The 27314-nt window shown below is 35.8% G+C and overlaps 1 protein-coding gene across 6 annotated transcripts in view; it reads left to right on the top strand.

The window, feature by feature from the left end:
* LOC114332012 (uncharacterized) overlaps positions 1–27314 on the top strand; it is a 431454-nt gene that overhangs the window by 154508 nt on the left and 249632 nt on the right. For 5 of the 6 annotated variants that reach the window (XR_007696787.1, XR_007696778.1, XM_050645481.1 and 2 more), the window contains exon 3: positions 6895–7065. The exons of the other annotated variant lie outside the window; for it this stretch is intronic. Coding sequence is in view for 3 of the 5 variants with exons in the window: in XM_050645481.1 (XP_050501438.1) it covers positions 6895–7065 (171 nt within the window). In the remaining 2 variants the exon portion in view is untranslated. The remainder of the gene's footprint in view (positions 1–6894; positions 7066–27314) is intronic. 6 annotated transcript variants of the gene reach the window in all.

Below are 27314 nucleotides of genomic sequence, written 5' to 3'. Positions count from 1 at the left end.
TCGGCTCAGAGCAGGGGTGTACTTCTCGAGAGATTTCGTCACTACCTTGACCACCTTGGAATCCCGGCCGAGTCTGAAAGATTTCACTCTCCAGAGTTTCTCGACAGGGAATTCCTGTTCGGCAAGCAAGGTAGTGATTTCCTCCTCGGTATAGTCCACATCAATGCCAGTAATGCAGAAGAGATAAGTTGGTTCTTTGTTATTAAGATTAGAGTTTTTGTTACGGCTGTGGACCGTAACCATTGTTTGGCCTGTGGCTTTGTGGATGCTTTTTTCGATTTCTTCTGCTTTTATTGAGTTAAAAAGTCGCAAATGAGCGATACCGTGAGGAAGGACTTTGCAAGAGTGGATTTTGTTTGCTAGAAGTTTTGTGGCATTTAGTTGCCGAAAGAAGGTTCTTTTGTTGCAAAGATCTTTTGGCAGATCTTTTATTAGGTATTCGGACAAAGTAGGATCGTTAATGGCATTGACTACATTTGGGTTTTTTGGGCGAGAACTCGCTGCGGCGTTTGCATATGAGAGGCGCTGTCTTCGTTGGAAGACGAATTCTGAAGGTTGTTGATTAGTGTTGTTGCTGACGTTTGCGGCTTGTTGTGAAACTGGGTTTATAGATTGAGAAGAAGAAGATTGATGAGGTTGAGAAGTTGTTTGAGTAGATGGTTTGGGTTGAGAAATGGTTCTTGAAACTGCTCCCTGTTTCGCCTGAGAGCTTTGTTGCTGTGAGCTAGGTTTGGTAGCTGTAAGCGGTGGAAAGTCGTGAGCGTATCGCTTGAGTAGAGGGTTATTGGCATCTTCTTGCTCCATGCGGAGGTAGACCTGTTGGTACTTGTCACGGACAATTTTCATTTTGGCGTTTAGGCCCGCCAGGTCTAGCTCCGCCTGGAGACGATTGTATTCATTGCGGGGAATCGTGTCACCTTCCTGAGTTAGAGAGGCAAATTGATTGGAGTTTGATTGAGTGGATGCAACGTTTGTCTGGTCCGTCGTCCGTGAACGAAGATACCGAGTGGAAGAGACGGACCTTACAGAGGAAGGCATTATCGACTTGGATTTGAAGTGTTAGTCTGGCGATCGGAGGGCACCTCAGCCTCAAGGTATTCTGGGGGGTAAACCCCAGGGATAAAGATGGCTTGTCCTACCCCTCCGTGCTTTTCCGACGTTTTTGACACTGACTATATTTACCTAAATTTGTGCGGTTTACCCCGCTGCTATTTGGTCCCTCGTTGAAAGCCTTATAGAGTATGGTTTATCCCCGTACTGGCACTTGTTCTTGGAGCCGTACTTAATTTGTTAGATAGAGTACGGGGTCGAGTGTATTCCACTCGGTCCAGGGCCAGAGTATTCCTCTGAAATCCCTTAATCCGTCTACTTTTCTAGAGTTGCACGGCCAAGCGTCGTTGGTTTTTCGGTGGGATATACCGTCCACCTCCTGCTACCTATGTGCAGCAGTCTTCAGCGATAAACGCTCTCAAACTCCTCGTTAGTCGTCGGTATGAGTAAGGTGTGCAGGCAGTGACCTTACTACTCGACGTCTGATCGAGAATCTTGAAGTAGACCATGACATAAAAAAAAATTATACAAAAAAACATGTATACAAAAAAAATGTATAAAAAAATTAAATCTTATTAAAAAAAAAATTAAATAAATAAAAAAAAGTATAATAAGTTATAAAAAAATAAAAAAAAAGAAAAAAAAATTAAAAACAGAAAGAGGGTGTAAACCTCCGCGGGGTTGATCCGGGTTGAAGCCTTATCGCTGTGTAAAAAAAAAACATATATTTATTAGCATTTAGTATTAGTATTTAGTATTAGCATGCAGTTTTTTTTTGTCGATTTAATTATTTGTAAATTAATTTAAGTTGGTTAGGGCCATGAATGAGGAGTATACCTACTGGTCAATTAAATGTTTCCACTTCTACATATGTATGTATGTATGTGCGTGCATAAGTATTATATGTGCGCACATGTACCTAATGTATTATGTAATGCAATGTATTATATTTGGAATATTGTAGCAAACAGTAATTTATTATCTATCGTGGCTGAATGGATCAAGTAATCCAAAGCCAATAAGGAAAAAAAACCATGACATAAATAAGTAAAATCCTCAGAGCCGGAAAGCCAAGGTGGGGGACGAGGGTAGTTTTAAGGGGTCAAAGTCGCCGTTTTTATTATTTTTTTGTGACGCTCATGATCGAGATAGTGCACCAAAATTTGGGAATAAGTAGGTCATGAGGTAACTAAGTACAATCTCCAGGGGTGAAACGCTGCGTGGCCGACAGAGGGGTGGGGCAGGGTTGAATACAAAAAAATGTAAGGGGTTTTTTGCGACGTTCGTGATTAAGATCCGGAAAGCCAAGGTGGGGGACGAGGGTAGTTTTAAGGGGTCAAAGTCGCCGTTTTTATTATTTTTTTGTGACGCTCATGATCGAGATAGTGCATCAAAATTTGGAAATAAGTAGACCATGACCTAACTAAGTAATATCCCCAAACGCGGAAACCAGAGTGGCGGACGAGGGTAGTTATAAGTGGTAAAAGTCGCGATTTTTATTATTTTTTTTTGTGGCGCTCATGATGGAGATAGTTCACCAAAATTTGGGAGTAAGTAGGTCATGAGGTAACTAAGTAAAATCTCCAGGAGCGGAACGCTGCTTGGGGTACAAAGGGGTGATAGGCAGGGGTGAGTATAAAAATATATGGGGGTTTTTTGCCGTTCGTGATCGAGATAGTGCACTAAAATTTGGGAATAAGTAGGTCATGAGGTAACTAAGTACAATCTCCAGGGGTGGAACGCTGCATGGCCGATAAAGGGGTGGGGATAGATGTGAATATAAAAAATATAAGGGGTTTTTTGCGAGGTGCTAGATTGAGATAGCGCATCAAAATTTGGGAATAAGTAGACCATGACTTAGCTAAGTAAAATTCCCAGAGCCGGAAATAGTTTTAAGGGGTCAAAGTCGCAGTGTGTATTATTTTTTTTGTGACCCGGCACAACATTTGTCCCCTACGCAGCGTTCCGCTCCTGGAGATTTTACTTAGTAATGTCATGATCTACTTATTCCCAAATTTTGGTGCACTATCTCGATCACGAACGGCAAAAAAAACCCCATATATTTTTATACTCACCCCTGCCTATCACCCCTTCGTACCCCAAGCAGCGTTCCGCCCCTGGAGATTTTACTTATTTACCTCATGACCTACTTACTCACAAATTTTGGTGCACTATCTCCATCATGAGCGCCACAAAAAAAAATAATAAAAACCGCGATTTTACCACTTATAACTACCCTCGTCCGCCACTCTGGTTTTCGCCTTTGGGGATATTACTTAGTTATGTCATGGTCTACTTATTTCCAAATTTTGGTGCACTATCTTAATCATGAACGTCGCAAAAAACCCCTTACATTTTTTTATATTCACCCCTGCCCCACCCCTCTGTCGGCCTCGCAGCGTTTCACTCCTGGAGATTTTACTTAGTTACGTCATGACCTACTTATTCCCAAATTTTGGTGCACTATCTTGATCATGAGCGTCACAAAAAAAATAATAAAAAACAAGATTTTGACCCCTTAGAACTACCTTCCTCCCCCACTCTGGTTTGCGGCTCGGGGGATTTTACTTATTTATGTTATGGTCTACTTATACCCAAATTTTGGTGTACTATCTCAATCACGAACGGCGCAAAAACCCCTATTTTTTTATATTCACCCATACCCCCACCCCTTTGTCGGCCACGCAGCGCTGCGCTCCTAGAGATTTTACTTAAGTACGTCATGACCTACTTATTCCCAAATTTTGGTGCACTATCTCGATCATGAGCGTCACAAAAAAAATAATAAAGACCGCGACTTTGACCCCTTATAACTACCCTCGGCCCACACTCTGGTTTCCGGCCGTTGGTGAAAGTCATGTACACAACTAATCCAACATATCCCCGTATAGTTTTTTCATATTACTTATCACGCACAAAATCCGCTCACAGCTCTTAGACTATTGATTTCTGATGAGCTATCCACATTGTTGATTATCAGTGAGCCCAAGTATACAAATTTGTTTACTACTTCGAAATTTTCCACTTGACGTAAGTGCGGTATATTATTATTTGCCCTGTGTACGATTATTACTTCTGTTTTTTCGGTGTTGATCTAGAGTTCGAAATATTTGCTTATCCTGCTTATCCGTTCAATGATGGTATTCGTTTCGACATCGTGTGCTACTAGTATAAGTGTATTATCTGCGTATTGCAGGTCACTGATTTTTCTGCCTCTTTTAGTGATTCCTCCATCCTATTTTTCTACTACTTTCCTCATTACATATTCATAATTATATGTTACAATGGTCATAGTGTGGAACACTGTGTATTTGTACTTTGTTTTTTATGCATTTGAATATATTTCGTGTACCTACTTTAAAATTGGCTAGGTGATTTTGGATGTGTACTTTGTTTTACAACTTCCAAATTAAATTCTTTTAGAAAATTTTATTCTTTAAAGATATTACGTATTATGTACCGGGTGTGCCAATAAGAATGGCCCTCGGCCATATCTCAGGAACCGTTTATAGTACAGCTTTGAGAAAAAATATTTTTAACAAAAGTTGCCTCGGGAAAAGCCTGGAAATTATTTTCATAATTGTAGGTCCACCGCTAGAGGGCGTAATTGAATATCAAAAATTAAAAAATCAAAATTTTACAAAATTTGCCCAATGAAAGAACACTAGAAATCTCATCATCGTATTCTTCATAAATTCTGCGCATATTCGATTTCACAAGTTTAAGTCAACCTTGGCAAATAAGAGGTGGGGGTGAGTAAAAACCTTCTTATGAAAACATGGCTGTAAGTCCGATTCTGCTAAATCGTATTTTTCGTACTTGGTCTTGTTCAAAACAGCTCTTTTTCGTCAATGTAATTGTCTTATTTTCGAAATAGCCTAATAAGTAATATGCCAGCTATGAGGCGTTACTTAATTATTTTTGGAAATCTAGTTTTTTTGGGAAATATTAAATACAAGTATGCATTTTCAATCTTGTATTACAAAATAAGACCAAATTAGCAACAGAATACTGAAAACCGCATGTCGATACATTTTTTCTATTTTTTTCTAAGAAATGTGTAAATTTTAAACATAACTGTTACTGTTACCGGTAAAGGAAGTTAAGAAAAAGTAGTGTGCTATGGAAAAAACACATAAACATTTTCCAGATGTAAACGTATATAATTAATTAAAACAACAATAATACAAACAACACTATAAAATATAACTAAAGAAATAAAAGCAACTACTTACTTAGTGAAGGCGTAAATGTTCAAATTGTTGCCCATCATTTTCGATGCAAGCATTTATTCTTTCAAGGGTAGATTGAACAGCAACAGATTTAACTGTTTTAGAATTTTTGTCACTAGGCATTGTTTTTGTCGCTAGGTCCACTACTCGAGAAAAAATAATCTAGGAGAATACGAAACGCCATTCAAAGCATTGCGAGAGCCGAAATTGAGACTGCTGTTCAATCTACTCTTGAAAGAGTAAATGCTTGCATCGAAAATGATAGGCAACAATTTGAACATTTAGGTCGTCACTAAGTAAGTAGTTGCTTCTATTTCTTTGTTATATTTTATAGTGTTGTTTGTCTTATTGTTGTTTCAATTAATTATATACGTTTACATCTGGAAAATGTTTCTTTGTTTTTTCCATAGCACACTACTTTTCCTTAATTTCGTTTACCGGTGACATTAACAGTTGTTTGAAATTTACACGTTTTTTAATATATCTCGAGATAGAAAAAAGGTATCGGCATGCAGTTTTCGGTATTATGTTGCTAATTTGATTTAATTTTGTAATACAGGATTAAAAATGCATACTTGTATTTAATATTCTCCAAAAGAACTAGATTTCCGAAAATAATTAAATAAGATCTACTAGGTGGAATATTACTTATTAGGCTATTTCGAAAATAACTCTTATATTGACGAAAAAGAGCTGTTTTCAACAAGATTAAGTATGCAAAATTCGATTTAGCAGAACCGGACTTACAGTCATTTTTTCATAAGAAGGTTTCCACCCACCCCCACCTCTTATTTGCAAAGGTAGACTTAAACTTGTGAAATCAAATATGCCCAGTGCCCTTTCAACAGGTACATTTTTAAAATTTTGATTTTTTAATTTTGATTTTTTAATTTTTAATATTCAATTACGCCCTCTAGCGGTGGACCTACAATTATGAAAATAGTTTCCAGGCTTTTCCCGAGTCAACTTTTGTTATAAAAATTTTATTGTCAAAGGTGTACTATAAACAGTTCCTGAGATATGGTCAAGAGTCATTGGGACATATTGGGACGCCCGGTACATTCATTTTCCTTAATATGTCTTTTGTTTTGTTTCTGTGACTATATTCTTTTTATTCCAACTATGTATATAAATAATATCCTACTTTTTTAAGTGATTTACTGTCTATCTCACTTTTCGTTTCAAAAAAAATATAGTTTTTTAATAAATATAGCAAAAATAAGTATTTTTTCCTCCAGAAGATTACGCATTTTAGCCATCTTGTTTTTGTACAATTGTACAATTTATTTCTTCCTGTTATACGTTGGATCTAGATATCGAACACGAAAGTCGCTTTATAGAGAGACCAGGTAGGGTTTGACTACTCTCTTTTTCTCTTCTCGCCCTTAAATAAATGTCTCGAATTAGAAAAACTATTGACTACTCCTATAGTTTTTTGCTTATATACAAAGAGTTACTTGAACAAATTATGTAGAAATTAAATTTTCCTTTTTATTGCTCTATTTTTTTCCTTTTATAATACAATTTTTATTAAATAATAAATATGATGTTCGAAATATACTAAAATAATTATAAAATTATTTCTTTTTTATTTGTTTTTCTACTTTTTCAGACTTTTCTATGGATTCTAATAATGTTATGGAATCTAGTCAACTAAAAAATAAGGATCATGTTCAAAAAAGTAAAGAACAAGTTCAAGATTTTATCGAAAAATTAGTTAACTCTATGTTAGGACAAAACATTGATGATGCTAACATAACCAAAATGTACAACGATGAACATTGTAAGTTTGAATTCAAATATTCTACAAATTTAGTTGGTTTAATGAGTATTTAGTTGGTGTTCATTTTCTATATGATTTATGATGCTAAAAATAACCCAAAATGTCTAAATAAATAAAAGGTAAATATTTAAATTACTCATAAACTACTTGAAAGCAACAAATATAGTCATTTAAGTGAAATAGGTATAAATATAACAAAAGTATTAAATTGAGGTAAAAATAAAATAAAAATCTGTGGCTAACGGACTCGCATCCAAGCCATTTTTTCTCTCTCTCACACACACACACACACACACACACACACACACACACACACACACACACACACACACACACACACACACACACACACACACACACACACACACACACACACACACACACACACACACACACACACACACACACACACACACACACACACACACACACACACACACACACACACACACACACACACACACACACACACACACACACACACACACACACACACACACACACACACACACACACACACACACACACACACACACACACACACACACACACACACACACACACACACACACACACACACACACACACACACACACACACACACACACACACACACACACACACACACACACACACACACACACACACACACACACACACACACACACACACACACACACACACACACACACACACACACACACACACACACACACACACACACACACACACACACACACACACACACACACACACACACACACACACACACACACACACACACACACACACACACACACACACACACACACACACACACACACACACACACACACACACACACACACACACACACACACACACACACACACACACACACACACACACACACACACACACACACACACACACACACACACACACACACACACACACACACACACACACACACACACACACACACACACACACACACACACACACACACACACACACACACACACACACACACACACACACACACACACACACACACACACACACACACACACACACACACACACACACACACACACACACACACACACACACACACACACACACACACACACACACACACACACACACACACACACACACACACACACACACACACACACACACACACACACACACACACACACACACACACACACACACACACACACACACACACACACACACACACACACACACACACACACACACACACACACACACACACACACACACACACACACACACACACACACACACACACACACACACACACACACACACACACACACACACACACACACACACACACACACACACACACACACACACACACACACACACACACACACACACACACACACACACACACACACACACACACACACACACACACACACACACACACACACACACACACACACACACACACACACACACACACACACACACACACACACACACACACACACACACACACACACACACACACACACACACACACACACACACACACACACACACACACACACACACACACACACACACACACACACACACACACACACACACACACACACACACACACACACACACACACACACACACACACACACACACACACACACACACACACACACACACACACACACACACACACACACACACACACACACACACACACACACACACACACACACACACACACACACACACACACACACACACACACACACACACACACACACACACACACACACACACACACACACACACACACACACACACACACACACACACACACACACACACACACACACACACACACACACACACACACACACACACACACACACACACACACACACACACACACACACACACACACACACACACACACACACACACACACACACACACACACACACACACACACACACACACACACACACACACACACACACACACACACACACACACACACACACACACACACACACACACACACACACACACACACACACACACACACACACACACACACACACACACACACACACACACACACACACACACACACACACACACACACACACACACACACACACACACACACACACACACACACACACACACACACACACACACACACACACACACACACACACACACACACACACACACACACACACACACACACACACACACACACACACACACACACACACACACACACACACACACACACACACACACACACACACACACACACACACACACACACACACACACACACACACACACACACACACACACACACACACACACACACACACACACACACACACACACACACACACACACACACACACACACACACACACACACACACACACACACACACACACACACACACACACACACACACACACACACACACACACACACACACACACACACACACACACACACACACACACACACACACACACACACACACACACACACACACACACACACACACACACACACACACACACACACACACACACACACACACACACACACACACACACACACACACACACACACACACACACACACACACACACACACACACACACACACACACACACACACACACACACACACACACACACACACACACACACACACACACACACACACACACACACACACACACACACACACACACACACACACACACACACACACACACACACACACACACACACACACACACACACACACACACACACACACACACACACACACACACACACACACACACACACACACACACACACACACACACACACACACACACACACACACACACACACACACACACACACACACACACACACACACACACACACACACACACACACACACACACACACACACACACACACACACACACACACACACACACACACACACACACACACACACACACACACACACACACACACACACACACACACACACACACACCAGGCGCCGTTTTAAAGTAAAAAAATAAAACTTCTTAACACTTACGAAATATTCGAGGTAGTTTCCACAGGCACAGATACTACTTCAAATACTGTGTAAATGTTAAGGTGTTTTATTTTTTTTGCATTAAAACGGCGCCTCATATGAAAAAAGGTAAGAAAGATTTTTTGTCGTAAATTAAACGTGGAATTCAAAAATGGTTTTTAATTTGAAATATCTCTGTAGCGTACCTACTATTTCTTTCTTTAAAAAATTCAGACCATTACCCGTACGCGCAACAATGATGAATATCAAATTCTTCAGTCACCAGTGAAGGAGGTCATTTTGACTATTTCTTGTAGGTTTGGACCTAGTTAAAATCTTCTCAGTGATATTTTCTGTTATTGTTCTAGTTTAGTGTTATTGTATTGATTGTTTAGTGTTATTATGTTGATGGTTCTTAATAATGTATTAATAATAGTTTTCCGTTTTATACTGCTAACGCGGCTTTGGGATTATAGCAGAGTAGTCTGCCATATCTAGGGCCTACGGTATGCAAGGGAGGTAACAGGGCCATTGCTACGCTTCAACCTCCCATTATTACCGTATGATTTTACCCACGGTACTCATTTTATTCAGGCTGAGCCGACCTGGTCCTATAGATATTTTTAAAATGTCTGGATGTTCTCGCCGGCGCTGGGTTTCGAAACACGGCCCACCTGCGTGGAAGCCAGGATGCGGGCCGCATCTAAACATTCCATATATGTATTTGGAACCTAGGACTTTTCTATTGGTTCTTTGCCACACGCGGCCATATTTCAACCAATAGGCAGCAAGGTGCCAAACACATATATGGAATGTTATTTGATGCGTTAATGTATTTTAAAGAAAAATAAAACAATCATTATAGTGTATGGAATGATAAATTATCAAAAACTGTACAATGCTGTATACAAAGTTCCTAGTGAGCAAAATAATCGTGTGCTTTACGAAGTGGATATAGCAACAGGATTTTGCAGATGCGAAATAGGAAGATTGGGTGCATTATGCAACCATCAAGCTGCGATTGCACACTATTTGAATATACCTATCTTTTTGCAACGTTCCAGCTACTAATTCTAAAGAGCGATACGCAGTTAGTAGCTAAATTAGTTTTTGGCGAAAAAGTTCAACCTTTTTTATTCTATAGCTGGCTTGCAAGATACAGGAAATGTATTACAGAACATTATATCATTAACAGCATTAGTAACATTGATGAATATAATGTTAGGGAAGCTATCCTTTTAAACAAAATTGAAACAGCTGAACAACAAGAATTTTGTTTTTCAGATTTTATTAAGACGCTACAAGATAAAAAGGTAACATTTGGAATAATTGATTCATCAACATTAAAATTATTATTGCACGAAAGATTATCCTATATTAAAACCAAAACGGCTTGGGAAATTGGGAAAGTTTTTTAAACACGGCAGGAAGTTCCTCGGAAAATAAATGAAGTAATACACGAAATAAATAGACTGAACATAGACATCGCAGTGATTACCGAAACAAAACGAAAGGGTCAAGGATCAGAAAATATCGGAGAATATGATTACTTCTACAGCGGGGTACCAAAGGAGAAAAGAGCACAACAAGGTGTAGGTATACTTATACGCAAGAAACTAAGGAGATTCATAACTGCTTGGGAAGCCATCAGCGAAAGGCTCATAAAAATGAATCTAACTATCAAAGGAAAAAAGATTACGATTATTGGAGTATATGCAATAAACGATGATGCACTGGTGAATATTAAGGACGACTTTTTTGAAAAGCTACATTCAGAAATTACAAATATCGGCAGATCACGAGAAATTATAATCTTGGGGGACCTAAACAGTAGAACAGGCAAGAAACAGCACAATAAAGTCATAGGCCAATATGGTGAAGAAGCTATAAATGACAATGGTACTAGGCTAATAGCCTTATGCGAACAAAATGATATGAAAATCACAAACGGATTCTTCCAATACCGAGATATCCATAAATATACATGGACACAAAATACCCGAGGGCTGAAATCAATCATAGACTATACAATCATAAGACAAAAGACTAAATTGATTGTACAGGATGTGCGGGTATATAGAGGAGCCACTTGCGGCAGTGACCACCATCTATTAAAAACAAAGCTCACAATAGGAATAGATAGAGCAAGAGATTTAAAAGAAGCTGCAGCGGAAATAGAAAAATTAACAGAAAAGAAATACAACCTAAACAGCTTAGAACAAGAAAGCGTGAGGGATTTATACAGGAGTAGATTAGATAAAAAGTTAGAAACCATGCAATTTACCAGCAATGAAGAGCATTATCATTATATAAAAACATGTCTTCAGGAAGCAGCAACAGAGGCCCTCGGACTCCAAATAAAAAACCACAGAAAAACTCCGTATTGGTGGGACGAAGAAATAGAACAAGAGATTAAAAATAAAAGAGAGAAGTATAAAAAATTTCTGAACACAAGGACGGACGCCGATAAGGTAGAATACAAGAGGGTCCAAGCTAAAGTGCGAAAAATGATATGCCAAAAGAAGAATGAGGCTTGGGAGCAAAAGTGTAACATGATTAACACACATTTAGGAGGACGGAGAAGTACAGAAAGTTGGAAAGTATTAAAATCGCTACGACAGGAAAAGAAAAGAGATATAATATCAGCAATCACACCGGATCAATGGGACGAATATTTTGAAAAACTCCTAAATGAGGACAGAGCGGAATTTTTAAATAACAGTGATACCAGCAATGTAAATATCTTAGCCTCACCATTACGGGTAACAACAAAAGAAGTAGAAGAAGTATGTAAGTTTTTAAAAAATAACAAAGCACCAGGACCAGGGAACATACCAGCTGAACTAATAAAATATGGCACAACAAAATTATATGAAAACCTGGCTAAACTCTTTCAAAGATGCATCAACGGAGCGGAAATCCCAGAAGAATGGAAGACATCATGGATATCCACCATACATAAAAAAGGCAGACGGGATCAATGTGACAACTACAGAGGCATCGCTGTAACGAACTCGATCAGCCGAATATACGGAAAACTGATTAAAAATAAAATCGAAAACGAATATAAAGATATAGAAGCTGAAGAACAGGCAGGATTCAGGGCAGGGAGATCAACGGTTGACCATCTGTTTTGTATTACACAGATTATTGAGAAGAAACTGGCCGTCAACCAGGAGGTGCATCTGTTATATGTGGACTTAAGAAAAGCGTATGATAGCATCCCACAAAACAAATTATGGGAAGCATTAGAGAAAACCAATATAAGCGCAAATTTAATAACAGCGACGAAACAATTGTATACCAAAACTGCATCAAGGGTGAAAGTTGGAAGCAGGCTATCGAGAGGATTCCAAATTAGCAAAGGCCTAAAACAAGGGTGCTGCCTTTCACCGACATTATTTAAGATCTACCTCGAACAAACTCTAAAACTTTGGAAACGCAAATGCAAAAACATGGGATTACCGATCAGCAACAATACAATATACACTTTGTCATTTGCAGACGACCAACTTGTACTAGCGCAAGACTACGATGATATAGAATATATGACAAGGAAATTAATAGAGGAGTACAAAAAAGGTGGTTTGGAAATAAACATAAAGAAGACCGAATATATGTGTATCGGTGGGACACAGCAGGACCTTACACTGGGGAATGGCGAAATTATTAAACATTGCGACGCATATAAATAGCTTGGTATGACCATCACACAAGAAGGAAGCGTAGACCGGACGATAGAAGAAAGAAACAACCAGGGAAGAAAAGCAATTACCCTTCTCAATAGCATCCTCTGGGACCAGTCAATATCAAACAACAACAAACACAGAATAGACCATACAATTGTTAAGAGTATAATCACTTACAGCAGTGAAGTATGACAAATAAAAGAAAGATACAAGAGAAAACTTGAAGCAACAGAAATGGATTTCTGGAGGCGCTCAGCAGGAAAATCAAGATTAGAAAGGGTAACCAACAACAGAATTAGGGAAATAATGAATGTGAAACACACAATAGTAGATGACATTTGTACCAAACAGCTTAGATGGTATGGACACGTACAAAGAATGTCCGAAGAACGACTCCCGAAACAAATCCTAACGTGGACCCCTCATGGTAGACGAAAAAGAGGAAGACCCCGCCTGAGTTGGAGAGAAGGCATAAATCGAGAAATGAGAGAAAGAGAATTGGATGAAGACCTTTGGATGGACCGAAGTGAATGGCGACTAGGCATCGGAAGACGTAGGAGAACGTTTTAAAACCGATATATATATATATATATATATATATATATATATATATATATATATATATATATATATATATATATATATATATATATATATATATATATAGGAAGTTCCTCGGCAAGGCGATTTGGACACAAGGCCAATATAAGAGTGCAACCAACATTATTCAGCAGAAGAAAGATGGGAGTTACTGGAGGGTAAAAAAGATTACCATTTGGATTACCACCTAAAGATGAACCTTCTAAAAAAAGGTTAAAAATGCGTCACAATCTTTCGTCCAACATCCAAATCAAACAAATGCAACTAAACATGGGAAAGACATTGAATTTTTCATAGATAATACATTTAAAACATTTAATTTTTTTATTAATTATGTAAATATATTTTGTTTTATTTCCTATTTCATTGTCTTATTTTTCTTAAATTCTTTAATAATACATTAACACATATTTTTTAAAAATGTATAAACATTCTCAATTTCTTTGCAACACGAAAATGCAGCAGCTGCATAATACTATGGTCAAATCTGAGAGTGCAGGAAGAGTCTATACCGGTTTCGGGAGTTGTTTCCCCCCTCATCAGTAGTCCCATATCCTCCTCTCTCAGATTCTTTCACTTACCACACTTTGGGCCTTTCCAAATTGCAAAGAAAGAAATGTCACGGATGAACTAGGGCCATCTACCGAAAAACAAAGTAAGTTATCAATCGAAGTAGCACAGAAAACGACAATAAATATCGTCTCCATACCACCAGATTGACAACAGGTGGAATACTTTCTTTGGTTACACCTTCTGAGATTTTCAAAATTTATAAATCATTCAGGATGCCGAGAAAATTAAGATGAAAGAATTTTAAATAATTCACAACTCATCTGCTCAGCGTGGTAAAAGCTCCAACAAGAAAGATGCCTTAATACTCCAACACAGGAGTAAATGAATTAAAAATGTATAAACATTCTCAATTTCTTTGCAACACGAAAATGCAGCAGCTGCATAATACTATGGTCAAATCTGAGAGTGCAGGAAGAGTCTACTGGGAAACTACTGATGAGGGGGAAACAACCCCCGAAACCGGTATAGACCCTTCCTGCACTCCAGATTTGACCATAGTATTATGCAGCTACTGCATTTTCGTGTTGCAAAGAAATTGAGCATGTTTATCCATTTTTAATTCATTTACTCGTTTGTTTGAGTATTAAGGAATCTTTCTTGTTGGAGCTTTTATCACGCTGAGCAGATGAGTTGTGAATTATTTAAAATTCTCTCATCTTAATTTCCTCGGCATCCTGTATGATTTATAAATTTTGAAAATCTCAGGAGGTGTAACCAAAGAAAGTATTCCACCTGTTGTCAATCTGGTGGTATGGAGACGATATTTAGTGTCGTTTTCTGTGCTACTTCGATTGATAACTTACTTTGTTTTTCAGTAGATGGCCCTAGTTCATCCGTGACATTTCTTTCTTTGCAATTCGAAAAGGCCCAAAGTGTGGTACGTGAAAGAATCTGAGAGAGGAGGATATGGGACTACTGATGAGGGGAACCAACGCCCGAAACCGGTATAAACTCTTCTTGCTCTCTCAGATTTGACCATAGTATTATGCAGCTGCTGCATTTTCGTGTTGCAAAGAAATTGAGAATGTTTATACACTTTTAATTAATTGACTCTTGTGTTTGAGTATTAAGGCATATTTCTTGTTGCAGCTTTTACCACGCTGAGCAGATGAGTTGTGAATTATTTAAAATTCTCTCATGTTAATTTCCTCGGCATCCTGTTTGATTTATAAATTTTGAAAATCTCAGGAGGTGTAACCAAAGAAAGTATTCCACCTGTTGTCAATCTGGTGGTATGGAGACGATATTTATTGTCGTTTTCTGTGCTACTTCGATTGATAACTTACTTTACATATTTTTTAATTAGTCTCATTTTCTGACTCTAATAAAAAATGTTCTTTTTTGATCTACGAATATTTAACATTCCGTATATGAATTTCGCACCAAATAACGTTCCATATACGTGTTTGGCACCTCACCGTCTATTGGTTAAAATATGGCCGCGTGCCGCAAAGAACCAATAGAGAAGTCCTTGGTGGCAAATACATATACGGAATATTTAGATGCATCCGGGCCCGTGATAATTAATTAAGAAATGAAAAATACGCGTCAAAATGTTTTTTTTTACATAAAACGGTGCACTACATGAAGAAAAGACAAAAATAGTTTTTGATCATAAATTAAACGTGAAATACAAAAATAATTTTTAATTTGAAATATCTCATTGGCGTACTATTTTTGTTTTCTTTAAAATAATTCAGACCACTACCCGTACGCGTGCCAATGGTGAATATAAAATTCTTAGATGTATGCCAAAAAATGCGCAATAACTACATCTTAAAACCCACCAAACTTTATTTGCATGTCTCAACCAGTTTTAGAGCAATCAATAAATTTTCGGTTTGTCACTCAAACTTCAACAGCCTGTATCTCGGAACGAAGCATTTGCGGACATACGTTTATCGAGCAAACGGTCATTATTTTTTCAAGTAGAATAAACTTTGTTATACTTATTTACTAACACTCTGTATAATGTAATATATTTAATTACCGCTGTCAGAAAAAATCAATGAGAGATCGAAAGAGGAGTGAAGATATCAGAAGACAATGTAACGTACAGTGTATAAACTAATGGACACTAAATAGAAAAAGAGAATGGAACAACCACATAACCAGAATGGGGGAGACACGTGTGGTCAAAATAGCATGAGATAAATCACCAACCATTAGAAGAAGTATCGGCCGACCGTGCAAAAGATGGAGTGACAACCTTCCATAGAGGTATCAATCCGACAATGAACAAGCAGAATTGCTTATAAAGAGGAAGAAGAAGAAGAAAAAATCAATATGTTTGGTTTTCACAATTTCATATTTTTATTATTTTAAAATAAATTTTCCACTTCAACTTGTCGTATTTTTGCATTGGTTTTGTTATTTTTTATTTCTGATTATTTTTTTAATACCGGTGAACTCTGTACATTTTGCCATTCCTTCTTCTTCCAATATTCTATCACGGCTGCCGGTTGTAACCTGATCAATAATTATCCTGAGCTATATTTTGTTTGAATTTTACTCGTTATGTTTTTCCTTTTTTTTAGTTCCATTTGAGAGAATTGATAAGTACAGTAATACAGCTATACAGGGTGTTTCATTGGGAAACGGAAATACTTTAATGGTGAATAGAGGTCACCGAGTCGGTTCTAGAGATAGTACATCTTTTATCCTACCGACTTTTATAACCGAGTTACAGGGTATTTTATCGATTTTGCCCATTTTTTCCTAAGCCATAACTTTAGTACCACCTTGTATATCTTTTTGATATTTGGTACACATATGTCTCATTCAAAACCCAAATGACCGACATGCTAACCATAAGAAAAATCCAGGTCCGTATTAAAAAAAAATTATAAAGTAATTGTGACCTTAAAACAACACCCTGTATATTGAAATTTTGAACATCTGTTTGCATATTTGAAAAGAGCACAAAAAAGTAAGTTAAACGGTTCGCTTCAATTTTTCGGCCAGACAATTTTATGACTTTAATTTTGAAATTATATTGAATTTTTTAAGATCTTTGACATTAAAAAGCAAATATTATTAACTTTTAGTTCTAAATTATTAAAGTTAATGAATAAATACTCATTTTAAAAATAATCAATACTTATTTACCACATCGGAACGACCCAATTACTAATGACAAGAAAAATCCAGGTCCAGATTAAGAAAAAAATACAAAGTAATTGTGACCTTGAACCAACACCCTGTATATTGAAATTTAAAAAAATTGTCTGCGCATTTTAAAAGAGCATGAAAAACTGTGATTAAAGGCTTATTTTAATTTTTTCGCCGTTGATTTAATTACATCAATTTTGAAATTATATTGAAAATTTAAAGAACTCTGAGATTAAAAACCAGGTACTTAATATAACTTAATATAACTTTTAATAATAATTTAATGTTAATGAATCAATACTTATTTTAAAAATACTTGATACTTATTTACTACGCTGGCTTCATAGATTCTCTGGATTTGTAGCTATATGCACATCATTAAAAATTAGAATTGCGTGAATTGGGATTTTTTAATGATTTAGTAAAGAATTAAAAAAAATGCTATATCTAATAAAACAAAAATTCGTTACAATTCAACAATTTAACATAAATTAAAAATATTTGAACTATAACAGTTGCTCAAAATGTCCGCCATTTTGTTCGATGCATTTCCTTGCTCATTTTAAAATATTTCGAATCGATTTTCTAAGTACATTGGGATTATTTATCATTTTTCTGGTAGCTTCTTGTGACCTTGTCAGAATTGATCAATATGATTTCAAAATTTCCGTAATTAAATTATCTGCGCAAAAATTTGACATACACCTTTTAACGCAGTTTTTATGCTCTTTTAAAATACACAAAAAATTTTTCAAAATTTCAATATACAGGGTGTTGTTTCAAGGTCACAATTACTTTATATTTTTTTCTTAATCCGGACCTGGATTTTTCTTGTAATTAGTAATTGGGTCGTTCCAATGTGGTAAATATGTATTGATTATTTGTAAAATTAGTATTTATTCATTAACTTTAATAATTTATAACTAAAAGTTAATAATATCTGCTTTTTAATGTCAAAGTTCTTAAAAAATTCAATATAATTTCAAAATGAAAGTCATAAAATTGTCTGGCCGAAAAATTGAAGCGAACCATTAAACTTACATTTTTGTGCTCTTTTCAAATATGCAAACAGATTTTCAAAATTTCAATATACAGGGTGTTGTTTTAAGGTCACAATTATTACTTTATAATTTTTTGTTAATCCGGACCTGGATTTTTCTTATGGTTATTATGTCGGTCGTTTGGGTTTTGAATGATAAATATGTGTACCAAATATCAAAAAAATATACAGGGTGGTTCTAAAGTTATGTCTTAGGAAAGAAATGGGCAAAATCGATAAAACACCCTGTAACTCGGTTATAAAAGTCGGTAGGGCAAAAAATGTACTATATCTAGAACCGGCTCGGTGACCTCTATTCACCATTAAAGTATTTCCGTTTCCCAATGAAACACCCTGTATAAATACTAGTAGTGATTCGAACCAGAGCCGTGCGGTACATCTTTTCAATATGATGTAAGTCTTCGAAATGCCGCCCCCTAAATATTATTGGAACTTAATACTAGTATTAATTTTTATTAAATGAAAATACACAAAATGAATGAAAACTTTATTTTAAAAACAAAACATACTTAAAATTAAATGAAATATGTATTAACATTAAATAACATTTATGAAAATTACAATTTTATCATTTTGATTTTAATTTTGGCAAACTCGTCAATCAGATTGGTGTAGTATAAAGTAGCAGCTAGTGAGGACTCTATTGAAATAAGTGCTCATTTTTTTAGTTTTGTTTGTCTTATGAAGCTTCGTAAATAGTTTTTAATCATTTTTAGTTTTGAAAAACTTCTTTCCCCAAGCTACCGAGACAGAGAGGGTTAATAAAATTCTTAGTGCCGGTACTTTCTGCACCTCGCATGACAAAATTCCTCTAACCGGGGTTTAATCGGGACAGATAATACCGGCCCTTAGTGATACAAACTATATTTGGGTATAAAGAAATTAGGTTATTTTGGCACAAATAGTTCAAAACCTCTAAAGGTTTCATGGAGTATGGTATCATTTGGGATAAAGCATGCAATAATTCTTCTAGAAAATCATTTGCCTCTATATACGATTCTTTTTCTATGAAAAGTATTGAATGAAGATTTTCTAGTATTTTCTCATCTTTCCCTTTCCCTTATATTTCCCTCAATTTAAAAATATCATATAAAAATTTAAAATTTTTATTTTGAGTTTCTAAAGGCAAAAATCGATCAATCAAAGAATTAAAGGCAATGTTTAAAATATAGATGAAAAAATTTACTTTAATTAATTGATGTTCTTCTGTTGAGAGCTGATCCACAGATCAAATTGACGCATTTTTCTCTTGCCTCAATATTCATTTTCAGCAGGAGATTCGGAACTTATTTACAAGATTTGCTGCAATTTCATTATCAGTAATTTTCATTTGGTCATAGCCAAATTGTCAGTAAATTTTCATTTTTTCCATAGCTTCTGACGATATTTTTACACAATCTGACAAATTTATAGTTACATGTTGCAACGTTTTCGAGACTGAATTTATATGAAATAAAATATCATGCGAAAGAACTACACGGCATATAAATTTATAATTTTTAATATTTTTTACTAATCGTCGTGCTTTGACTTTAGTTTCTGAATCATTCTTGACGTCTTCTACTATTTCGAATAAGGCATTATATATTTCACAAAATCGAAATCTTAGAGGGTTCAATGCATCTATTCGACTTAACGATCTAGTAGTACTCAACGGTTTTAGTGTTAGCTGTGCAACATGTTTTTTTCAGAACTTCCAAACGCTTTGTAAAACCAGAAAAAAAGTGTACAGTTCTTGTATAATACAAAAAAAGGTTGTTGTTTCTATAGAAGAAGACGCTGCGCCTTTTATGACTAAGGTGGCATGCACATGCACAGGGCACGTAAAACGCCCTCGGATATTTTTCAAATATTCTGTTTTGCACACCCTTTCTTATTCCATTCATATTAATCCCGTTATCATAGCCTTGTCCTCTGAGCCGTTTTAAATCAAGAACTAATTTTTCCAAATTTGTCAAAATAAGTTCTGTATCTTCACCGATTTTAATATTTTCGGCTGACACTTGGTTCTATACTGGGTTGGGATAAAGTATGGAACCAAGCAAATATCTTTGAAAAGAAAAGAACAATATTTATGAAACTTTGCATGAAAGTACAATGACGCAAAAGGCATTTGTTGCCATATTTTTTGTTACTATTTCACTTCCGGTTTCACCGGAAATACCCCTTACTTATTTAATTTAAATGGGACACCCTATATATTTTTGCGGATTTTAAAAGAACTTGTTATTTTTAATTCATACATACCAAATTTGGTAGATAAAATTTGTTAAAAAGTGTCTGCAGATAATATTTTGAATTAATACAACGTAATAGGAAATAAACGAGTACCATCTATGCTGTATACCCTATTCCACGAACATACGCCTGTTTTGGATTACTTCGGCAACGAATATTTTATTGTGCAAAATAATAAGAACGAAAGTAAATTGCAAATTACATTGTTGTTTATTGGAATAATTATTAGCGCCATTTACTTTCGTACTTCTTATGTTGCACAGTAAAATATTCGTTGTCGAAATAATCCAAAACAGGCGTATCTTCGTGGAATGGCCCATAGACTAAAATTGTTGTTTACATGCACTGCATGACTTATTTGAATTTAGTATAGTAGGTAAAACTGTTACTGAACTAATTGACAGAAATAAGTTGTATTAAAAATGGTTCATTTAAGTGGAAAATATCGTATTGAAATATTAATGATAATAGGTTATGGTGAATTTTCATTTTTTGGAAGTGAATTTTCTAAACCCATGGATTGGACGTAGAGGATACATAGAGTGGCCCGCTTGTTCTCCGGACCTCATACCGTTAGATTTTTTTCTTTGGGTTATCTGAAATTACGTGTTTACGTTAGGCGACCAACATGCTTGCAGAATTTAAGACAAAGAATAATAATTGATGAATGTGAACTAATACGTGGAGAAATTTTGCAAAAAGTGACTCACGAATTTATTTATAGGTTTGCACGTTGCCAGGAGGTGAACAGCAAACATTTTCAACATTTGAAATTATTTTTTTTTTATTTTTAATATCATTGATCTAACGTAAATAAATTAACCTATTTTTTAATTGTAAAGGGATTTATCTCTTGTTTTAATAGTTTTTTCTTCCAAACTTGGTATGTATGAATTAAAAATAACAAGTTCTTTTAAAATCTGCAAGAATATACAGGGTGTCCCATTTAAAGTAAATAAGTTAAGGGTATTTCCGGTGGAACCGGAAGTGGAGTAGTAACAAAAAATATGGCATCAGATGCCTTTTGCGTCACTGTACTTGCATGCAAAGTTTCATAAATATTGTTCTTCTCGTTTCAAAGATATTTGCTTAGTTCCATACTTTATCCCAAATCTGTATATATTTTTAATTATTGAATTGCTCAATTATTTGTATTTTGATTTTACTGATTATGCCGCCCCTCTTGTGATGCCGCCTGATTCGACTGTCTCACCGCATCATAGCACCGCACGGCCCTGATTCGAATCCCCTCTATTTTATTTAGTTTTTAAAATTAATATTTTTATTCAATAAAGTTCTGAGTAAGGCCAATGTTAAATAAAATATTATTTTTGTATAAATCTGGTGGACTGATCAGCAACCTTAAAGATCTCAAAAAAATTACTTGTAGAATGTCTAAACTTTTTAGGCATACAAGTCAAATGTTAGCGTGATGCGGACATTAGTAACGTGTTTATAAAAATGACGCATATGGACAAAAATGATTTTTGATCTCTCATTAATTATTATTATCTGAGACATAAAACTGCAAAGGAAACAAAAGAAAAGCTGAATATATGGTAGGGGAGCCCAAGCGGGGATTTTTGTAGTTACTCGAGCGCGTCAGATTATCATATGGGGAGAAACGTGGTACCCTGCAGATGTACCTCTGCCATATATTGGCTCTTAACACAGGGGAGTTCGTTTAGGGGGGCCCGAAAAAAAAATCTCTCCTTAAAAATACTCGAAATTGTCAGATTAAGATAAGGTAAGTTAAGTACATGCAAAACAGTGTATATTTAAAAAATCTGACGATTTGAGCGGGGCGAAGGGAATTGGTGAGTCACAAAGTTTCACAAGAAAAAGGCGAATATTTCGCGAAATGAACGTCAGATCGAAAAACTAAAAACTACACGTTCAATATTTTTCAAAAATTTATCGATAGATACCAAACACGACCCCTCGCAGAGAGGGGTGGGGGGTAAATTTTAAATTTTAAATACAAATCCCGCGATATTTAGCAAAATAAACATCAGATCGAAAAACTGCAAAATACAATTATTTAATATTTTTGAAAAATATATCGAATGGTACCAAACGCGACCCCCACGGAGGTGGGGTGGGGGGTTACTTTAAAATCTTAAATGGGAGCCCCATTTTTTATTGCAGATTTGAATTTTCTTCATAAAAATAAGCAACTTTTATTCGAAACATTTTTTCGAATTATGGATAGATGGCGCTATATTCGGAAAAAACGATTAATGGAAATGGAAAATTAAATTAAAAAATGGCAAGCGCCCGCTAAAATGGAAAATTTTACTTAACTTTTTTTGGTTTTAGGACCTAATAATCACAACCCAATAGGTCCCCAAAGCGCTCGAGTGACTGCACATTTAGCATACTTCGCTCCCCTACCAATATATTACGGGGCTTATGCTCCTGTAGGCTACACTGTCAAATTTTGTAGTCACTGTTTCGTGAATTTCGTAATGCCCGTATATCTACATTGTAAGAACCATGTACTGGACTGACCATTGATACAGTTACACTGGAAAATGTGAAGAAAGTCAACGAAATGGTTCTATATTCAGTGGGTTCAAAGGATTACCAATGCTGAAGTACTACGACGTTTAAATAAGGAGTTAGAAATTATGAACAGTATAAAAACAAGAAAACTGGAATATTTGGATCACATTACCAGAGGAGAAAAATATGAGTTGCTGAGAATTATTATGCAAGGAAGGATCCAAGGAAGAAGAAGCATAGGAAGAAGACGCATTTCCTGGCTGAGGAACCTTAGAGAATGGTTTAACTGTAGTTCATCACAACTATTTCAGAGCAGCAGTCAACAAAGTTACCACAGTCATTATGATATCCAACCTCCGATAGGAGATGGAACTTTAAGGAAAAGAATTAACCGTTAATGAAACCTGGATTCACCATCATACACCAGAGAACAGAGTGAATAGTGGACTGAAATGTGAAAAAGAGCTCCGAAGCGACCAAGTCGATTAATGGGTCTCAAAAGTCATAGACACGTTGGCATGATTTTAATTGACTATCTTGAAAAGGTTGAAACTATCAATAGTCAATATTATTATGCGTTTTTAGACAAACTGTATCGGGAAAAGTGATAAACAGTCCCATATACAGAAGAAAAACTGTTGTTTCTCCAAGACAATGCACCAACTCACGAGAGCATTATGACAACATCCAAGAGCTTCGAATTGTGATGCAGCTTATTCGCCAAATTTAATGGCTCGTAAATAAAAAATTCAGTTCCAGAGAAGAGATACTTGGCGAAACAAAGGGCGAAACAAAATTGAGCGTAAAGGAGATTATATCGAATAGAAAAATGGATTTTTGAAAACACATGTTTTTTATTTCAAGGGAGTTTACTTATCAGTCCATCTATTAAAAAAGGTATAATTTTTTTCATAATATTAGAGCTCCAAAAATATCTTCGCATTTATTGGTTTCTCTTCTTAACTATTATTTCATCTACGTTATTGATGATTAACATGTTTAAATATTATTATATTGTATTTACAGATAACAAAGTATTTGAAAGATATCATCGCGAATTAAGTAACGCCTTAACAGAATTGGGCACAACATTACATAGTTCTATGATTCGTAAGTAATCACCATTTTAATGAACACGATCACAGGCACGTTTGAATCTAGCACCAGTGTTTTAATTATTCCACGTCTCACACATAAAAATGTTGCATTAGGTACACTGGCTTTTGTATTGTTTGACAAATGCACACAGTTATAGATATATACTTTAGTATTTTTTATTATCACTGAACTATTTCTAAATATCGAGGTGTAGAACAAACCATGAACATAATTTCAGCTATACAAACTTTTATATGTATAATTGATGGATTCGACCGTTACTTGATGGAAGTTCATTTTATCTCACAATAAAACACTGAAAACTTTTGTTTTCTATACTTCCACAACATTTATTATTTACAACTATCTGACTACAGCTGTTTCGGCAGAGTGCCTTTCTCAAGTGATATAATTTACAATGTGTTTGCCTTTTTAAGTCTCTAACTGAAGAGGTTGAGGAGTGGGGAGCTGTTTTTCTGGAGTTGGTCATTCAGAATTATATCTGTATTTTTCAGTTTATTAATTTCCATAGATTCTAAAAAAGATAGCTTAAGGCTTTTATTTTGGATATGCAGAATTTGAAACTCTTCATTGAAAGAATGATTATGATCTAGAAGGCGAAGTGCGTATGTAGAAGTGTCTGTTTTTCTATTGTTGAAAGCCCTTTTGTGTTCTGCTATCCGTTTGTCAAAAGTTCTGCCAGTTTGGCCGATGTACGTTTTCGGACAGTCACCACAAGTTAGTTTGTACACACCATTCTGTAGTTGCTTTTTCTTTCGGCTTTTATTGTTCTTAATATATTTGCTTAAGTTGTTGTTAGTTCTGAAAGCTGGTATTATTCCTTTCTTTTTTATGTATCTGGCTATTTTTGTTGTTATCTTGCCAGTATATGTGAGAGAGCAGAAGGTACTGAGTTCTTTCTGTGGTGGTGGATACACTAATTTCAGGGCTTTCTTATGGAGTTTTTGATTTAAAATTTTGTTAACTGTTTGTTCGTTATAGCGGTTGTTTACTGCTATTTGTTTAATGATGTTTAGTTCTATCTCGAAGTTATTTTTTGTCATGGAAATTTCTGTCAGTCTATGTATCATGCTATGGTAGGCTGCTAATTTGTGTTGTGTAGGATGGAATGATGAATTGTGTATAATTGTGTCAGTATGGGTAGGTTTATGATATATGGAGAACTTATGTTTGTTGTGTAGTCTGGTAATCGTTACATCTAGAAAGTTTATGGAATTATTCTGTTCTGTTTCTATTGTAAACTCAATATTACTATGAAGTGAATTAATCTATGATAGAAATTGGTCAAGTTGTCTGTTAGTTCCTGTAAAGCATACTAGTATTTCATCCACGTATCTCCACCAATATAAGAACTGTTTAAATACGGGATGTTTAGAAATTGTTGTTTCACGTTGGTTCATAAATATATCTGATAGTAATGGGCTTAGAGGATTACCCATAATAAGTCCTGCACTGTTGTTTGTGTATCTTTGATTATTGAATTCAAAATAGTCTTGATTTATGCAAATTTCAAGGAGGTGTAAAATTTCAGATGCAATGATCGGATTTGTACTATTATGGTCTAAAAGATTTTTAACTAAAACAAAAGTTTCTGTAGGAGGAACACTAGGAAAAAGATTTTTTACGTCAAATGAAATTAGTCTGGAGTTGTTGGGCAATTGAAAATGTTGTGTTTTATTAACTAGTTCTAGTGTATTTTTTACGGTGAATTTAGCTGAAAATTTAGATTATTCTGTAATAATATCTGACAGTTTTTTTGAAAGTTTATATGACGGAGCTGTATAAAAAGAAACTACAGGCCTTATTGGGTGGTCAGGTTTGTGTAGTTTAATAAAAGAGTATAATTTAGGAGGTTGTGGGTTCATTATATTAAGGTATTTCTGTTCTGTTGGATCTAGTATTGATTTTGAAATTTCAATGGCTAGTTTAATTTGTTTTCGGTATTTTTCTGTGGGATCTTTGTTTAGTGGTGTACTGTTTTGGTTAGTTAAAAATTCTGTTGTTTTGTTATTATAGTCTCTTTTGTCGATAGCAATAGTAGTGTTACCTTTGTCTGCTTTTGTAAATATTATGTCATGTTTTATTGATTTATTTTTAATTGAAACGGCTATTTGGTTTTCTTTGTAACAGGAATTATTAGTTTCACTACATACATCGGTGATAGATTTTGCAATGATACTTTTTTCTATATTCTTAGCAGTTTTGTTTAACGCTACTTCACATTCTACATCTAAATATTCTAAATTTTTTTGATTATTATGTTGAGGCAAGTTGTG

Source organism: Diabrotica virgifera, chromosome 1 (assembly GCF_917563875.1).
Source record: "Diabrotica virgifera virgifera chromosome 1, PGI_DIABVI_V3a".
In the NCBI taxonomy this organism is placed as follows: Eukaryota; Metazoa; Arthropoda; class Insecta; order Coleoptera; family Chrysomelidae; genus Diabrotica; species Diabrotica virgifera.
Note: the sequence above shows the minus strand (reverse complement) of the source record. Positions and strands in the feature narration are given on the sequence as shown.